The 19,347-nt window shown below is 49.9% G+C and overlaps 1 protein-coding gene across 1 annotated transcript in view; it reads right to left on the bottom strand.

Moving 5' to 3' along the window:
• Positions 1-798: 798 nt before the first annotated feature.
• The window catches only part of SUGP1 (SURP and G-patch domain containing 1), a 273,381-nt gene continuing 254,832 nt past the window's right edge, over positions 799-19,347 (bottom strand). Inside the window, exons 10-15 of the mRNA XM_050769532.1 lie at positions 4,451-4,557; positions 3,479-3,656; positions 2,978-3,084; positions 2,021-2,166; positions 1,223-1,352; positions 799-958 (exon numbers count right to left, since the gene is read on the bottom strand). Of these exons, the coding sequence (XP_050625489.1) occupies positions 932-958; positions 1,223-1,352; positions 2,021-2,166; positions 2,978-3,084; positions 3,479-3,656; positions 4,451-4,557 (695 nt within the window). The 3' untranslated portion in view covers positions 799-931. The remainder of the gene's footprint in view (positions 959-1,222; positions 1,353-2,020; positions 2,167-2,977; positions 3,085-3,478; positions 3,657-4,450; positions 4,558-19,347) is intronic.

The following is a 19,347-nucleotide window of genomic DNA, read 5'->3' as shown; positions in this document are numbered from 1 at the left end:
TTCAGGAGCTGTCTGACATGTTGGCATGGCACATCCATCCACATGTCTGTCCTCTAATGACACAAGCCCCAGGGACTCGTGTGCCTACAACACTGGTGGGACCTGAAGGGCCACAGCCATCACCTGTGTGCTGGGCCCTGCCAGCACCATCTGCCAGGAGAGCACACAGATGTGCCCAGAAGCCACCTGCCCCTGCAGGTCTGAGGGAAGGGGGGGCCCTGCCTGGAGACCCCTCCCCAACCTCCCCTTGCAGCACAGTGCTAGGCTGGGAAGTTCCTGACATTCCTTTAGCCCAGGAGTGGCCAGGTCTCCAGCTTTATTATTATTATTATTATTAGAGACAGTCTTGCTCTCTCGCCCAGGCTGGAGTGCAGTGGTGCAATCTCGGCTCACTGCAACTGCCTCCCAGGTTCAAGCAATTCTCCTGCCTCAGCTTCCCGAGTAGCTGAGACTACAGGTGTGCACCACCATGCCCAGCTAATTTTGTATTTTTAGTAGAGACAGGGTTTCACCATGTTGACCAGGCGGGTCTCGAACTCCTGACCTCTGGTGATCCGCCCGCCTTGGCCTCCCAAAGTGCTGGGATTACAGGCGTGTGACACCGCACCTGGCCTTCCAACTTTATTATGCTGAGAACAGCTTTCTTCCTTCCTCCCTTCCAGTGCAACCCAAGCTGAGCAGGGATGGAGACTCCACAGGCCAAGAAGGAAAGCCCCGAGACAGCATCTTGTACTCTGTGCCCAGCCTTGTCCCGCTGCTAACAGGAGGTGCTTCCTGCAACAGGACCAGGCATCTGCAGTGGATGAGCACTGGGACTTTATTACACGGCACGGCACTCGTGACAACGGGAGGGGTGGGCAGAAATGCAGGCCGGAACATTCCACAGTCCAGGGACGGTTGGTCATTCAGAAAGTACGTATTTCCAGAACACTCAGTAGTAAGGCCGTCTAGGGTTGTTCTGCAGAAGGCAAAACAGGAGGAGGGGATTAGCGCTAAAGACAGCAATTCCTCCTGTCCAGAACCTTCCGGGGGCAGCTGAGCTCGCACCCTTGAGGTGGCAGGGCAGGCTTGGGGGATAGGTGGGGGCTTGAATGCAGGGGTTGGTAGGGGGCTTGCTGGTGAGACCCGGCCTGGCTGGACTGGGGAAGGAAGGGAACCTTCTGTTCCTACCACCACCCTCTCCTGTCAACTGAGCAAAGGCAGCCCAGCCAGGCATGCGCACCAGGGGGTTGGGCCGGAAGCGGTAGGCCAGCATCATCCTCTTGCGGAAGGCCTCGTACTCATCGTCCTCCTTGGAAAGCTCGGCCGGGCGGTCAATGCCGAAGCCGGCACCGTCCACTGTGGTGGTGCCCCTACAGGGAGGAGATGATGTGAGCAGGGGGCTGGGCCAGTGTCAGTTAGAAGGGGCCTGGGGCCGGAACTCTGGGCAGGGGGGCCGAGCACAGCTGGGCTCTCGGCAGCCTCCCGGGGCACAGGGCTGGGCTGGGACGTATCTGCACAGAGAGAAGCCTGAACCTGAATGGTGAAGGAGGGGGAGACCCGGCAGGGGGCCCAGGCCCCAGGGTCCAACACAGGAAGGAGGAGCCCACAGTGGAGGCTGTCGTAGCTCTTGGGATATTAGGATGGTTACTCAAGAACAGCCTCGAAGGGGGCACTCGGGGCCAGGGTCACACCTGGGAGAGCTCCTGCCCATCTCTGGGACTGGTTTCGCACTCATGGGGAATTCAAACGAGGCCCTTCACAAGGCAGACAGGGCCTGACCCATCTGTACTCACACCCACCCCACCTGGCCTGGAGATACCCAAGAGGGAACAGAAGGAGGCCCTGGGACTGGGGAGGACCCGGCCCATACAGCCTACTGCACTGCAGGTTTGTGCCTGACAAGGGGTGTGCAGTGGGGTGCTGTGATCATTTTGCCACAAGGGAAAAGTGATGACATAAAGGGGTGGGAATGGGGAGGTGGTGGGGGAGCCATGGACCCCGAGTTCATGGCCACGCCCTCCAACAGGGCCACACTCACTTGTTCACCGGGTTCTTGATGCCCTGGCCTTCCGAACCCAGCCCCTCGCCCTCTTTCCAGCCCATCTTCATCAGCATCTGGTAGCCAATGTTCTCCACAGTCAGCTTGAACTCCTTGTACTCCGAGTAGTCAGGCTCGCGGCCCTCCTACAAGGTGAAGAGACAGCTGTCACCTAACAGGGCTGGGGCTGTGGTGGCCCCCAAATCCAACCTTCTGCCTTTGGTTTCAATCAGTGCTGGGACCAGTGGCCCATCTGCCTCCCTCTCACCAGATCAGACTTGTTGATAACAGACCAAGCTCCTCCTGCTTCTCAGGGTCCCCTGGGCCTTAGTGCCACACTGTGCACCAAGCTCCCTGGTGGCCAAGTCAAAAGGGCAAGAGAAAGATTTACACAGGCCTTATCCACCTAAGATAAAGCAATGGTTCATTGGCAAAGAGAAGCCCTGTGTTCATGTCCTGAGAGCAATTTGTTGTACAAGGTCCTAATAAAAGATAGACGGCGAGGTTACCACCTCGTTGATGAGGCTATCAGGCCCTGAACAGTTTTATAAAAAACCTCAAAAAGATAATGGGGGATGTGCCGTGTCAGCCCTCTCCCATCAGGAGCCCAACAGCAGCAGAGGCAGAATGTTAAGCTCTGGTTCTGAAGAGGCCAGTCCGTGGGGACTTTTGCCGGAGAAACACTTTGCCTGTAAACTGCACTTAATTGGCTCCACTGGAAGCAGAATTTACCCCACAGCCCCAGGAAATGTTTCTGAGGCGGCAGCTGAGCTGCTGTTTGCTAATTCCCTACACAGACGGCGCCTGTCATTAACAGATGCCTCCCGCAGCGAGAGAGCCTGGCTCCCGCTGTGATCGAGGGTAGCTAGGCTACTTTGGGCGCCTGCAGGGTGAAGCAGCTATAGGAGGGACTCGCACGTAGCAGAGGCTGGAGCCGGGGGGCCCCTCCTGGCTCACCTTCAGGGCCTTGAAGGTCTCCATAAACTTCTCCAGCTCGTCTGGAGGCAGGAAGTCTCCGATGAAGTGCTTGCCCCGGCCCATCTTTGTCAGTTGCTCGGCCCATTCTGCTCAGAGAAGCAGAAAGGTGAGAAGAGGGAGAAGCAGGAAAGAGGGGAGCGGGCCTGGTGGCTTCCAGGCAAAGGTATGAGACTCAGTGGGAGCCGGGGAAGGAGGCGGCTGGGCCATGACCCCAGCCCGAGCCTCGGCCAGGCAGCCCAGCATTCAGTGAATCCTGTGCGGCTCTCCACCCTAACGATGACAGGATCGCTCCTTTCACCACGGAGAAAACTAGGACCCAGAAAGACTGAGCCTCTCACTCCAGGCCTCATAGCCACAGGGGGCAGGCTGGGGGCTGAACCAGGACGGCAGCTCAAGACCACGTGGGACACCTCCAGGTAACCTTCCAGGGCAGGTGAGGGGGGCCACATCCAGCCCAGCCCGCCCCGCTGCGCCACGCACCCCTGGTCTTGTCCATCTCCATGCGCCGCAGCTGGTGCTCCCAGGTGCCCAGCTCGCTGTCCACCTCCTCATCGCTGTCGTAGCCGTGCTGGTGCTGCTGCACTGCCTTTTCCCACAGCAGCTGCATGTCCTGCATGGCCCGCTTGTGCTGCATGATCATGTCGTACATCTGCTGCATCTGCAGGGCACACTCACCAGTGAGCCAGGGCACTGTGCAGTGGCCTGCCGGAGCCCCGCCCCTGCTCCCCACCTCCAGTGCAGGGCGTGCCCCCACCGGAACCTGGCTCATCTGGACCCGCTGGGCAGGGCTGGAGCGAGGATTCAGGCAAGTACTGAGTACCGCCCTGGGTTCTCTAAATCCCGGTGTGGAGCACGGAGGACCTCTTGGCCACTGAATGAGGGTGACCCAGGGCCCTGACCCCTGGAAGAGTCAAGGGTGATGTGACGGGGCTGTGGGCCTGGAGAAGGGGTCAGAGTGAGCTGACCCCAGGCACTGACAGGCAGGTGCCTGCAGCTCCTCAGGAGAGCCAACGTCGACACTGCCAATGCCAACCGGGCGGCCTCAAGTCCCTCAGGGTGCCCTGTGCTGACCAGGACAGTCTTGCGCTAGACACAAGAGGACTGTGGACAGAGAACATCAATGGAGACTATCCCATAGGGACCAGTCCTGGAGCGCAGCAAGAAGCAGTCACAAAGCTGAGGCCAGGGATCACAGACCACTGGGGCTGCCCCAAGGGTCAACAGTCTCCCAGGCAGCCTGAGAGGCCATTCAAATGCAGTGGGGGTGGCATGCCACCTACTGGGGCAGGGGGACGTGCCTGCCTGGCAGCCTCCCCACTGGCTATGGGTTCCAGCTAAACGCAGGAGCTTGGCAAGCACATGAACCCCTGTGACCACTGCACCTGAGGGTAGAGGATGACACTCTTTGGGGACCGACCATGCCTGTCCCCTTGTCCCCACAGTCAGTCTTACCTCCTGCTGCTCCTTCAGCTGCTTCTTCTGGGCATCCGACAGCTCTGTGACACCCACTAGACCCACAGGCTTCCCCTTCTCATAGCCAAGCCCCTTGAGGTCCTGAACTGGAAACCAAAGACACAGGGCAGTCAGTGTCTGACAGGTGTACCCCGATCTCGCTCTCACACTGGAGTGTGCTGTGAGTCTCACACCTTCAGGACACTCCAGGCACACAGGGCCCTCACATCACGACTGTCAGTGCCACACGGTACGTGAGAGCCTTGGGGCCATGCTGTGCGCTGCTATGTGCACCCCCGCATCTTATGTCCTTGTGACCTCTCCAGCCAGGCTCTACGCATCACCGCATTACAGATGTGGACACCAGGAATCAGAGGTTCGGGGACTCACACAGCTAATGAGTGACAGGCCAGGAATCTGCAGAGCTGAAGACAAGAGAGCTGAGACGGAGTGTGGGCAGCATGCATGGACGCACTCACAAGCCAGCTCTCAGAAGGCAGCCCCGTTGCTAACAGACACCAGGTGTAAGCGCGCACAGATTCAGAGTCTGGCGTAAGACTCAGCTGTGCGACTCCCTTAGCTCCTTCAGGGGAGGCAGCCAACCATCCTCAGAGCAGCTGACATTTAATTTGGCATTAGCTGTGGAACCTGGCAGGCGCCAGTAACACTGACACATAGAAAGATGCTGCAACGGCCCCATCCGGGCGACAGAAACCACCATCCCTCGGGCGGTACGGTGCTTCCGGGGGGAGAAGGTGAACAGAGGGGTGTAGCAGGTCCTCTGGGAAGGGAAAAGACTTGGGTCCTTCCAGCTCATCAACACTCGGGCTTTGTCACTAAGAATAGCCCACATTTGCACTCTTAGTCCTTCCTCAGTTTACGAGGCACTGAGGGACGTGGGGGAGCCCTGTGGGGGAAATGCAGGAGCTGAAGTCTGAGCATCTGGTTGAGTGCCTTAGAGCAGGCCCGAAGTCCCTTTCCCCCAGGTCCACTCCACCACTTGAGTGGGTGGGTGAGGTCTACCACACTCCCTGAGGACATGGATCAGTGGGACTTGAACCTGGGCCTCAGACTTTGGAGCCTGTTCTGTCTAGCTAGGCCACAGGGCAGCTTCTTCACCCACTGGGTGTCTCAGAGCTGGGGTGTGTGCGCATTGAAGCACCTGGATCTAAGCACTAGGGTTTGGCACTTGAGTGACAAACCAATCCTAGGTACCCTCCACCCTGGCTGGAGTTGCTGGCTATAGCCCTGGTAAGCATAAGAATCTTCATTCAGTAGCTTTTCTCCTTGACCTAGAATCTCTGAGGCCCTTGGGGCCAGGGAGGCACTGAGCAAGCAACCATCCCTGAGTTGGACAAGCAGGTCCAAGAGGCTGGCCACCTGACCTGGGAAGGCTGCCTTCCCTCTTGGGGTCCTGTCCTCATCTTGCAAACACAGGTGATGGTGCTACACAACAGGGCACGTCAGACTCCTCCATGCACCTGTGTGTCGAGCGCTGGTGAAGCTGGAGTGAGGGGCTATTTCTGCTCACAGTGCAGGCTGCACAGCTGCAAAGTGGGGCGCCATACGACATGAGATAGTGGCTGTCAGTCACTGTAATCTGCAAAATGCAATGACAAGAGACCACCCCCCAATCCTTGTAGGTTTGGTAAGAAAATGAGAGACCAGGCCATACGCTGGCCCTCCCTGAAATTACGAAATTGCTGCTAAGAAGGGAGAGGTGAAAAGGTGATTGTGCAAAACTGTGGAAATTATTGTGCTTACCATTATCCATCTCTTGAACTTTTCTTTTTCCCCCCGAGATGGAGTCTTGCTCTGTTGCCCAGGATAGAGTGCAGTGGCGTGATCTTGGTTCACTGCAACCTCCGCCTCCCAGGATCAAGCATTTCTCCTGCCTCAGCCTCCCAAGTAGATGGGACTACAGGCATGTGGCACCATACCCAGCTAATTTTTGTATTTTTAGTAGAGACGGAGTTTCACAACATTAGTCAGGCTAGTCTCGAACTCCTGACCTCAGGTGATCTGACCTCAGGTGATCCGCCCGCTTCGGCCTCCCAAAGTCCTGGGATTACAGGCGTGAGCCACCATATCTGGCCTCCTGAACTTTCTATGACAAGAAAGAATCCAAGTACTAGCTGGGAGTGGTGACTCATGCCTGTAATCCCAGCACTTTTGGAGACTGAGGTGGGAGGATGGCTTGAACCCAGGAGTTTGAGACCAGCCTAGGCAACATAGCAAGACCATCTCTATTTATGTATTAAAAAAAAAAAAAAAAAAAGCTCACTTCAGACCCAAAAACACAAATTCAGTCAGGAATCACTTCATGAAGGGGACCATTCTGGAAATGCATCATTAGGCGCTGTTGCCAATGTGTGAGCATCATAGATTGTACCTCCACAAACCTAGATGCTACCGCCTACTGCACACCTACACTAGATATTACAGTTGACCTTGAATTATATGGGTTTGAACTACACAGGTCCACTTAATATGCTGATTTTTTTCAATGAATATATTGAAGAAATTTTTGGAGATTTGCAACAATTTGAAAAAAGTCAGATGAACCACATAGCCTAGAAATACTGAAAAAAATCAAGAAAAAGTTAGGTGTTTCATGAATGTATAAGATATATGTAGACGCTAGTCTGTTTTATCACTTAGTACCATAAAACATATACACATTGCAGAAAGTTAAACTTTATCAAAACTTATGCACCCAGACTGTACGTAGTGTGTTTTGCAGTCCAGAGAAATGTAAACAAACGTAAAGTAGCAGTTTAAATCTTTTTTTTTTTTTTTTTTTTTTTTCTGAGACGGAGTCTTGCTTTGTCGCCCAGGCTGGAGTGTAGTGGCACAATCTCAGCTCACTGCAACCTCCACCTCCCAGGTTCAAGCAATTCTCCTGCCTCAGCCTACCAAGTAGCTGGGACTACAGGTGCCTGCCACCATGCCCAGCTAGTTTTTTTTTTTTTTGAGACGGAGTCTCACTCTGTCATCCAGGCTGGAGTGCAGTGGTACGATCTCGGCTCACTGCAACCTCCACCTCCTGGGTTCAAGAGATTCTCCTGCCTCAGCCTGTCAAGTAGCTGGGACTATAGGTGCACGCCACCACACCCAGCTGATTTTTGTATTTTTAGTAGAGACAGGTTTTCACGATACTGGCCAGGCTGGTCTCGAACTCCTGACCTCGTGATCCGCCTGCCTCAGCCTCCCAAAGTACTGGGATTACAGGCGTGAGCCACCATGCCCAGCCAACTTTTGTATTTTTAGTAGAAGTGGGGTTTCACCATATTGGCCAGGCTGGTCTTGAACTCCAACCTTATGATCTGCCCGCCTCGGCCTCCCAAAGTGCTGGGATTACAGGCGTAAGCCACCGCACCCAGCAGATTAAATCTTAACTGCATAACATTAGCTGTAGTGCACACTGTACTACTATAATCATTTTGTAATCTCCTGTTGCTATTGTAATGAGCTCAAGTGTTGAGAATATCTGCTTAAAACACCATGTGATGCTAATCATCTCTGCGTGAGCTGTTTGTCCTTTTAGTAAATTGCATATTGCAGTACAGACATCTCTCAGGGTTCTCAAGTATTTTTTGGGTTTAGTGCAATATAGTAAACCTTGAATAACATCATGGGTCCCATAAAAAGTGCCACTAGTCAAGCACCTGTAGTCCCAGCTTCTCGGGAGGCTGAGGGAGAATTGCTTGAACCCGGGAGGAGGTTGCAGTGAGCCTAGAGTATGCCATTGCACTCCAGCCTGGGTGACAGAGCAAGACTCCATCTCCAAAAAAGTGCCACTAGTGATGGCGGAAGTGCTCCCAAGAAGCAGAGAAAACTCAAAACATTACCAGAAACAGTTGAATTATTTGATATGTGCCATAGATTGAGGTCTACAACTGCAGTTGCCCACCATTTCAAGATAAATGAATCCAGCATAAGGACCATTGTAAAAAACAAAACAAAACAAAACAAAACAAAAAAACAGAAAAGGAAATTGGTGAAGCTGTTGTTGTAGCTATGTCAACTTTGTACTTTCTGTGAAGTAACTTTTTATCTCATTTTGAAAATGCAGTTTTTATGTGTATAGGACTGATATCAGAATGACACACCTACAGAATGACACACCTACAGGGTGTGTCATACGATTTAAGAAAAAAGTAGGCCGGGCACAGTGGCTCAAGCCTGTAATCCCAGCACTTTGGGAGGCCGAGGCGGGCGGATCACGAGGCCAGGAGATCGAGACCATCCTGGCTAACACGGTGAAACCCCGTCTCTACTAAAAAATACAAAAAAACTAGCCGGGCGAGGTGGTGGGCGCCTGTAGTCCCAGCTACTCGGGAGGCTGAAGCAGGAGAATGGCGTGAACCCAGGGGGTCGGAGCTTGCAGTGAGCGGAGATCGCGCCACTGCACTCCAGCCTGGGTGACAGAGCAAGATTCCGTCTCAAAAAAAAAAAAAAAAAAAAAGAAAAGAAAAAAGTAAAGTCACTATGTGACAATTCAGAACAAAAGGAAGGCGAAGGATTGAAAGCTGGAGAATGTAATGGCAGCAAAGGATGGTTTGATAAGTTTAGAAAGAGGTTTGGCTTTAAAAAGATGTCAAGATAACATGAGCAACAGCTTCTGCCCACCTAGAGGTGGCAGATGAGTTCCCAGATGCCATTAAGAAAATCATTGAGAAGGAAAGATATGTATATGCTCAAACAGGTTTTTCTTTGAGAGGTAGTCTCACCCGGGCTGGAGTGCAGTGGAGTGATCCTGGCTCACTGCAACCTCTGCCTTCTGGGTTCAAGCGATTCTCCTGCCTCAGCCTCCCGAGTATCTGGGATTACAGGAGCCTGCCACTAAGCACAGCTAATTTTTTGTATTTTTAGTAGAGATGAAGTTTCACCATGTTGGCCAGGCTGGTTTCAAACTCCTGACCTCAAGTTATCTACCTACATTGGCCTCCCAAAGTGCTAGGATCACAGGCATGAGCCACTGTGCCCAGCCTCAAACACGTTCTTTAATGCAGACATAAGTGCCCTATTTGGGGTGGGGGAGTGGGGGAGCCAAAAAAGACATTTATTAGTAAGGAAGAGGAGCAAACATCGGAATTTGTTGTCCAGGTTGGAGTGCAATGGCGTGAACATGGCTCACTGCAGCTTCAATCTTCCAGGCTCAAGCAAACCTCTCACCTCAGCCTTCCGAATAGTTGCGACTACAAGTGCACACTGCCACACACCTAGCTAATTTTTGTGTTTTTCTGTAGAGATGGGGTTTTCTCGGCCGGGCGCGGTGGCTCAAGCCTGTAATCCCAGCACTTTGGGAGGCCGAGACGGGCGGATCACGAGGTCAGGAGATCGAGACCATCCTGGCTAACCCAGTGAAACCCCGTCTCTACTAAAAACAAAAACTTAGCCGGGCGAGGTGGCGGGCGCCTGTAGTCCCAGCTACTCGGGAGGCTGAGGCAGGAGAATGGCGTAAACCCGGGAGGCGGAGCTTGCAGTGAGCTGAGATCCGGCCACTGCACTCCAGCCTGGGCGACAGAGCGAGACTCCGTCTCAAAAAAAAAAAAAAAAGAGAGATGGGGTTTTCTCATGTTGCCCAGGCTGATCTCAATTCCAGCCTCAAGCGATCTGCCCGCCTCGGCCTCCCAAAGTGCTGGGATTACAGGCATGAACCACCATGCCTGGCCAAGCACCAGAACTTAAGGCAGGATAATGCTACTGTTTTGTGCAATTGCAGTTGGGTTTATGATCAGGGCTGCCCTTACCTATGAAGCTGCTAACCCCTGAGCCTTGAAGGGAAAAGATAAACACCAGCTGCCAGTCTTCTGGTTACACAAGAAAGCCAGCGCAGGACAGCCATGGTGGCTCACACCTATAATCCAACACTTTGAGAGGCCAAGGCAGGAGGTAAAAAGGCCTGGACAACAAAAATTATTTTTCTAGATTGGTTTGCCCCTGAAATCAGGAAGTACCTTGCTAGTGACTGCTTGTTTTTTTTTTGTTTTTTGTTTTTTGTTTTTTTTTTTTTTGAGACAGAGTCTCGCTCTGTCGCCCAGGCTGGAGTGCAGCGGCCGGATCTCAGCTCACTGCAAACTCCGCCTCCCGGGTTTACGCCATTCTCCTGCCTCAGCCTCCCGAGTAGCTGGGACTACAGGCGCCCGCCACCTCGCCCGGCTTGTTTTTTGTATTTTTTAGTAGAGACGGGGTTTCACTGTGTTCGCCAGGATGGTCTCGATCTCCTGACCTCATGATCCGCCGGTCTCGGCCTCCCAAAGTGCTGGGATTACAGGCTTGAGCCACTGCGCCCGGCCACTAGTGACTGCTTGTTAAAGTTATTTTGATATTGGACAATACCCCTGGCCACCCAGAACTTCATGAGTTTAACACTGAAGGCATCAAAGTGGTCTACTGCCTCCAAACAAGGTCTCTACTTCAGCCTCTAGATTGGGGGGTCGTAAAAACCCTCAAGGCTCATTACACACGTACTCTATGGAAAAGGATTATCAAAGCTGCAGAAGAGAACTTCAGCAGAGCGAACATTATGAAAGTCTGGAAGGGTTACACCACTGAAAAGGCCATCAAGCCTGAAACAATAAATTCCTGCTGGAGAAAACGGTCTTCAGATGTGCATGACTTCATGGGATTTATAATAGAGCCCATGAAGGAAATCACGAAAGAGATTGTAGAGACAGCAAAAAAGGGTAGACGGTGAGGGATTTCAAGAGATAGATCTTGGAGAAATTTAAGAACTAACAATCTGGAAGTGGGTGGCTCATGTCTGTGGTCCCAAATGCTTGGGAGGCTGAGGCGGGGAGATCACTTGAACCCAGGAGTTTGAGTCCAGCCTGGGCAACATAGCAAGACTGTCTCTATAAAAAATTAAAAATAAAAATTTTAAAAAGTAGGTCTGGCCGGACACGGTGGGTCACGCCTATAATCCCAGCACTTCGGAAGCCCAAGGCAGGTGGATCACCTGAGGTCAGGAGTTCGAGAGCAGCCTGGCTAACATGGCGAAACCGCATGTCCACTAAAAATACAAAACTAGCTGGCTGTGGTGGCACATGTCTGGGCGACAGTGCGAGACTCCATCTCCAAAAAAAAAAAAAGCCAAAAACAAAAAAAACAAAAATAGGCCGGGCGAAGTGGCTCACACTTATAATCTCAGCACTTTGGAAGGCTGAGGCAGGTGGATCATTTGAGGTCAGGTGTAAGAGACCAGCCTGGGAAACACGGTGAAACCCTGTATGATGGCACACACTTGTAATCCAAGCTGCTTGGGAGACTGAGATGGGAGCGCAGAGGCTGCAGTGAGCCGAGATCGTCCCACTTCACTCCAGCCAGGGTGACAGAGTGATACTGGTCTCAAAACATAGGCGAGGCGAGGTGGCTCACCCCTGTAATCCTAGCACGTTGGGAAGCTGAGGTGGGCGGATCACTTGAAGTCAGGAGTTCGAGATCATCCTGGGCAACATGGTGAAACCCCATCTTTACAAAAAACACAATTTAACCAGGCATGATGGTGCACGCCTGTAATCCCAGCTACTCAGGAGGCTGAGGCATGAGAATCGTTTGAAACAGAGGGGCAGAGGCTGCAGTGAGCTGAGATCGCGCCACTGCACTCCAGCCTGGGCAACAGAGCAAATCAAAAAATAATTAATTAAAAATAGAAAAGCTAACATATACCACACTGAAGAAATTAACAGAAGACAGCTGATGGAAAGGAGTGCTTCTGAACGAGTGCCAGATGATGAGGAAGAAGCCAGAGAAGCAGCAGCAGTACCAGAATGACAATCTGGTAGGAGGATTCTCATTATTCGAGACTGTTTTTGAGTTCTTTGATGACACAGACCCAAGACATGGGCACTGAAACTAAGTGTAAATGGTAGAAGAAGGAACAATACTGTATATAAACATTTTTAGGGAAATGAAAAAGAAAGTCAGGCAGAAATCATGAGATATTCCCATAAAGTCACACAGACTGCCTGTCTCTCCTTCTACCTCTTCCACCTCTGAGGCAGCAAGACCAACCCCTACTCTTCCTCCTCCTTAGCTGTTCAACGTGATGTTGACGAAGATGACTTTTGTGGTTATCCACGTCCACTTCATAAAGTCAATATATTTTCTCTTCCTTCCTTCTTTTCTTTTTTTAAAAGAGTCAGGGTCTCGGGAAGTGGAGGTTACAGTGAGCCGAGATCATGCCATTGCACTACAGCCTGGGCAATAGAGTGAAACTCTGTCTCAAAAATAAACAAACAAATAAATAAAGAGGCAGGGTCTGTCTGGATGCTCTGTTTGGACCCTCTGTCATCCAGGCTGGAGTGCAATGGCACTATCGTAACTCAATGCAGATTTAAATTCCTGGACTCAAGTGTTCCTCCTGCCTCAGCCTCCTGAGTATCTAGAGCTATAGGTGCACACCACCCAGCCTGGCTAATTTTTTCCTATGATTTTCTTAGTAATATTTTCTTTCTTCTAGCTTACTTTATTATAAGAATACAGTACATAATACATATAACATATAAAAAGCATGTTAACTGTTTATGTTACCAACAAGGCTTCTGGTCAACAGTAGGCTATTAGTAGTTAAGTTTTTGAGGAGTCAAAAGTTACATGCTGCCGGGCGCGGTGGCTCACGCCTGTAATCCCAGCACTTTGGGAGGCCGAGGCGGGTGGATCACAAGGTCAGGAGATCGAGACCATGGTGAAACCCCGTCTCTACTAAAAATAGAAAAAATTAGCCGGGCGCGGTGGCGGGCGCCTGTAGTCCCAGCTACTCAGGAGGCTGAGGCAGGAGAATGGCGTGAACCCGGGAGGCGGAGCTTGCAGTGAGCCGAGATTGCACCACTGCACTCCAGCCTGGGTGACAGACCGAGACTCTGTCTCAAAAAAAAAAAAAAAAAAAGTTACATGCAGAGGCTGAGGTGGGCAGATCACTTGAGCTCAGGAGTTTTGAAACAAACCTGGGCAATGTGGTGAAACCCTGTCTCTATAAAAAATTAAAGAATTAGCCAGGCATGCTGGTACGGGGCTATAGTCTCAGCTACTTGGGAGGCTAAAGTGAAAGAATAAGCTTGAGCTCAAGAGGTTGAGGCTGCAGTGAGCTGTGATTATACCACTGCACTCCAGCCTGGGAAACAGAGTGAGACTCTGCCTCAAAATTAACGTTTATATTCAGATTTTCTTTTTTCTTTTTTTTTTTTTTGAGATGGAGTCTCGCTCTGTTACCTAGGCTGGAGTGCAAAGGCGCGATCTCGGCTCACTGCAACCTCCACCTCCCGGGTTCAAGTGATTCTCCTGCCTCAGCCTCCTGAGTAGCTGGGATTACAGGCGTGTGCCACCAAGCCCGGCTATTTTGTTTTGTTTTGGTTGTTTTTTTTTTTTTTTTTTTTTTTTTGAGACAGAGTCTCGCTCTGTCACCCAGGCTGGAGTGCAGTGGTGCGATCTCGGCTCACTGCAAGCTCCGCCTCCCGGGTTCATACCATTCTCCTGCCTCAGCCTCCTGAGTAGCTGGGACTACAGGCGCCCACCACCAAGCCTGGCTAATTTCTTTTTGTATTTTTAGTAGTGACGGAGTTTCACCGTGTTAGCCAGGATGGTCTCCACCTCCTGACCTCATGATCTGCCCGCCTCGGCCTCCCAAAGTGCTGGGATTACAGGCGTGAGCCACCACGCCCAGCCTAATTTTTGTATTTTCGCCATGTTGGTAAGGCTGGTACTGGACTCCTAACCTTTTGATCCACCTGCCTCGGCCTCCCAAAGTGCTGGGATTACAGGCATAAGCCACCGTACCCGGCCTATATTCAGATTTTCAACCGCACAGGGCTTGGGGTCCCAACCCCCATGTTGTTCAAGGGACAACTGTATAGCCCGTTGCTCCCAAGCTACAAACCTGTAAAGTAACACAGTAAGTATTTATGTATCTAAATATAAAAAAGGTACAGTAAAAATACTGTACTATAATCTTATGATTATAACAATTTTTAAAATGACCACTGTCATAAACGCAGTCCAGCACTGACCAAAATGTTGTCATACAGGGCTGGGTGTGGTGGCTCACACCTGTAATCCCAGCACTTTGGGAGGCCGAGGCGGGAAGATTACTTGAGGTCAGGACTTTGAGACCAGCCTAGCTAGCATTGTGAAATCCCGTCTCCACTAAAAATACAAAAATTATCTGGGCATGGGCTGGGCATGGTGGCTCATGCCTATAATCCTAGCACTTTGGGAGGCTGAGGCAGGCGGATCATCTGAGGTCAGGAGTTCAAGAACAGCCTGACCAACTTGGTGAAACCTCGTTTTCCACTAAAACTACAAAAATTAGCTGGGCGTGGTGGTGGGCGCCTGTAGTCCCAGTTACTCGGGAGACTGAGGCAGGAGAATCGCTTGAACCCGGGAGGTAGAGGTTGCAATGAGCCGAAATAGTGCCACAGTACTCCAGCCTGGGAAACAGAGGGAGACTCTGCCTCAAAAAAAAAAAAGGAGGTTCTAGACAGTGGAACTCATGGAGGTTCCTGGAGCGGGCATGCCCAGGGAGGGCATGGAAGCTCCGTGCCCCTTCCCCCATACCTCACCCTATTCAACTCTTCATATGAAAAAATCCTTCAAGTCAAGAAGAATACAAGGAACTGAGAGGAGTTAGGAAAAATATAAGGGCCATGTACTCGACCCCCAACCCCTGCTCTTGGTGGGTGTGGGTGATAGGAACTTTATATCTGGAGATCTAAGAGTAGCATGAACTTTTCTGCTCTGCTTCTCTTCTAGAATTTTAAGAAGGTGGTAGACTGGCAGATGTGACCTGCCATCACACGAGAAGAATGGAAGAGATGGTAGCGCACTGAGATTTGTTGGAGACCCCTAGGAAACTACCCTTCAGTTTCCTGTGACTCCTAAGTGATGGAGAAGGGCTAAAAGTTCTTGTGGGCAAGGAGAGAGGGAAGGAGCAGAAACTGGTTATGGTACATAAATCTATACAAGGAGAACTGGATGTGCTTGCGTTATTATTTTTAATGTTTAGATAATCAATGTACATTCTTGCTAAGTTGAGCATGGTGGCTCATACCTGTAATCCCAGCACTTTGGGAGGCAGAAGCAAGAGGATCATTTGAGGTCAGGAGTGCAAGACCAGCCTGGCCAACATGGTGAAACCCCATCTCCACTAAAAATATAAAAATTAGCCGGGCATGGTGGTGGACACCTATAATCCTAGCTACCTGGAGGCTGAGGCAGGAAAATCGCTTGAAGGCAGAGGTTGTAGTAAGCCCAGATTGTGCCACTGCACTCCAGCCTGGACAAAATAGCAAGACTCTGTCTCAAAGGCAAAAAACAAAAAACAAAAAAACTCTTTGCTATACATAGTTTTGTTATTTTTATTTTTAAGGAAACTGTATTTATGAAAGTAGTATTTGAAGAGAAGTTTATTATAGGTTACTGACAAAGTTAATCTATCAGTTAATATATATCACAATCATTTATTTTTTTTTTTAAAGAAAGAAAAAGGCCGGGCCTGGTGGCTCATGCCTGTAATCCCAGCACTTTAGGAGGCTGAGGCGGGCAGATCACAAGGTCAGGAGCTCAAGACTACCCTGACCAACATGGTGAAACCCTGTCTCTACTAAAAATACAAAAATTAGCCGGGCGTGGGGGCGCCCACCTGTAATCCCAGCTACTCAGGAGGCTGGGGCAGGAGAATTGCTTGAACCCACGAAGTGGAGGTTGCAGTGAGCCAAGAAGATCTAAAACCAATAACCTAAGTGTACAGCTTAGTGAGCTAGAAAAAGATCAAACTAAATCCAAAGCTAACAGAAAGAAGAAAATAGTAAAGTTTAGAGTGGAGACAAGAAAATGAGGACTAAAAATACAATGGAAAAAAATCTATGAAACCAAAAGTTGGTTCTTTGAAAAGATCAACAAGGGCCGGGCGTGGTGGCTCACGCCTGTAATCCCAGCACTTTGGGAGGCTGAGACTGGCGGATCACGAGGTCAGATCGAGACCATCCTGACTAACACAGTGATAACCCTGTCTCTACTAAAAATACAAAAAAAATAGCCGGGTGCAGTGGCAGGCGCCTGTAGTCCCAGCTACTCAGGAGGCTGAGGCAGGAGAATGGCGTGAACCCGGTAGGTGGAGCTTGCAGTAAGCCGAGATCGCACCACCACTGCACTCCAGCCTAGGCGACAAAGCAGGACTCCATCTCAAAAAAAAAAAAAGAAGAAGATCAACAAAAGTGACAAACCTTTTAGTTAAACTACGAAAAAAATGAGAGAAGACTCAATTACTAAAACCAGAAATGAAGGAGGGGCTGTAACTAATGACTAAAAATAAGACATAAGTTAAAAGGACCATAAGAAAATACAATAAATTGTGCCCCAACAAATTAGATAACTTAGATGAAGTGAACAAATTTCTAGAAACACAAACCATCAAACACAAGAAGAAATAGAAAATCTGAATAGATAAGTAAGGAGATCAAATCAGGATTTGAAAAAACCTTCCAACAAAAAAAGGCCAAGAATCAGATAGCTTCACTAGTAAAGCAAACATTTAAAAGAAGAAATAAGCCGGGTGCAGTGGTTCATGCCTGTAATCCCAGCACTTTGGGAGGCTGAGGTGGGCGGATCACTTGAGGTCAAGCGTTCAAGACCAGCCTGACCAACATGGCAAAACCCCATCTCTACTAATAATACAAAAATTAGCCTGGCATATTGGCAGGTGCCTGTAATCCCAGCTACTCGGGAGGCTGAGGCAGGAGAACTGATTGAACCTAGGAGATGGAGGCTGCAGGGAGCTGACATTGCACCACTGCACTCCAGCCAGGGTGACAGAGTAAGACTCCTGTTTCAAAAAAAAAAAGAAGAAATAATACCAATTCTCCTCAAACTCTTCCAAAAAAACAAAAGAGAGAACATTTCCAAACTTACTCTATGGGGCTAGGATTAGCCTGATACCCGAGGCAGACAAAGATACTACAAAGAAAGAAAAATAGACCGGGTGTGGTGGCTCACGCCTGTAATCCCAGCACTTTGGGAGGCCAGCGTGGAGTTTGAGACCAGCCTGGTCAGCATGGTGAAACCCTGTCTCTACAAAAATTACAAAAATTAGCCGGGTGTGGTGGTGGGCGCCTGTAATTCCAGCTACTCAGGAGGCTGAGACAGGAGAATCGCTTGAACCCGGGAGGTGGAGGCTGCGGTGAGCTGAGATCTCGCTACTGCACTCCAGCCTGGGCAACAAAGAGCAAAATTCCATCTCAAAAAAGAAAGAAAAAATACAATTGAATATTCCCATGAAAATAGATGCAGAAATCCTCAATAAAATACTAGGAAACCAAATTCAGCAGCATATGAAAGGATTATACACCATGACCAAGTGGGATTTATCCCCATAATGCAAGGATGGCTCAACATTTGAAAATCAATCCATGTAATACGCCAAATTAACAGAATGAAGGAAAGTAACCATATGATGATTTTATGTATTTATTTACTTTTTTTTGGAGATTCAGTCTCACTCTGTCACCCAGGCTGGAGTGCAGTTGTGCAATCTTGGCTCACTGCAACCTCTGCCTCCCAGGTTCAAGAGATTCTCCTGCCTCAGCCTCCCAAGTAACTGGGATTACAGGCGTGTGCCACCACACTCGGCCAATTTTTTTTTTTTTCTTTTGGGAGAGATGGGGTTTCACCGTGTTGGCCAGGCTGGTCTTGAACTCCTGGTCTCAAGTGATCTGCCCACCTCAGTCTCCCAAAGTGCTGGGATCACAGGCGTGAGCCACCGTGACCGGCCTATTTTAATTGACGTAGAAAAAGCATCTGACAAAAACTAAAACATTTTCATGATAAAAACACTCAATAAACTAGGAACAGAACTGAACTTCCAGCCAGGTCTGGTGGCTCACACCATAATCCCAGCACTTTGGGAGGCCAAGGCAGGCAGATCACCTGAGGTCAGGAGTTCGAGATCAGCCTGGCCAATATAGTGAAACCCTGTCTGTACCAAAAACACAAAAATTGGCTAGTCGTGGTGGCGGGCGCCTGTAGTCCCAGGTACTAGGGAGGCTGAGGCAGGAGAATTGCTTGAACACAGGAGGCAGAGGTTGCAGTGAGCTGAGATCACATCACTCCAGCCTGGGCATCACAGAAAGACTCTGTTTCAAAAAAAAAAAAAAAAAGACCAAAAACAAGTGAAGTTCCTCAACACAATAAAGTCCATATATAAAAAACACACAGCTAACATCATACACCCACACATCATACATTTCACAGACTTGTAAAAGGCTGAAAGCTTTCCCCCTAAGATCAGGAACAAGACAAGGATGCACACTTCGACCATTTCCATTCAATACAGTACTAGAAGTCCTAGCCAGAGAAATTAGACAGAAAAAGAAACAAGAAGTATCCAAGTTGGAAAAGAACCTGTAAGACTATTTCTGTTTGCAGATAACACAAACTTAAATATAGAAAACCCTAAAGAATCCAAACAGACCACGTGCAGTAGCTCACGCCTGTAATCCCAGCACTTTGGGAGGCCAAGGTGGCAAGATTGTTTGAGGCAAGGAGTTTGAGACCAGCCTGGGCAACTTAGTGGAACCCTGTATCAACACAAAAAAACGCAAAAATTAGCCAGGCATGGAAGAGCATGTCTGTAGTCCCAGCTACTTGGGAGACTGTGGCAGGAGAATCAATTGAGCCCGGGAGGTCAAGGCTGCAGTAAGCTGTGATCATGCCACTGCACTCCAGCCTGTGTGACAGAGACCCTGTCTCAAAAGAAAAGAATGAAATTGGAAAAATTAACTCAAAATGGACCAAAGACCCTGGGTGCAGTGGCTCATGCCTATAATTCCAACACTTTGGGAGGCCAAGGCAGGAGGACTGCTTGAACTCACGAGTTCAAGACCAGCCTGGGCAACATGGTG

The sequence above is a fragment of the Macaca thibetana genome, chromosome 19 (genome assembly GCF_024542745.1).
Source record: "Macaca thibetana thibetana isolate TM-01 chromosome 19, ASM2454274v1, whole genome shotgun sequence".
NCBI classification, from domain to species: domain Eukaryota; kingdom Metazoa; phylum Chordata; class Mammalia; order Primates; family Cercopithecidae; genus Macaca; species Macaca thibetana.
Note: the sequence above shows the minus strand (reverse complement) of the source record. Positions and strands in the feature narration are given on the sequence as shown.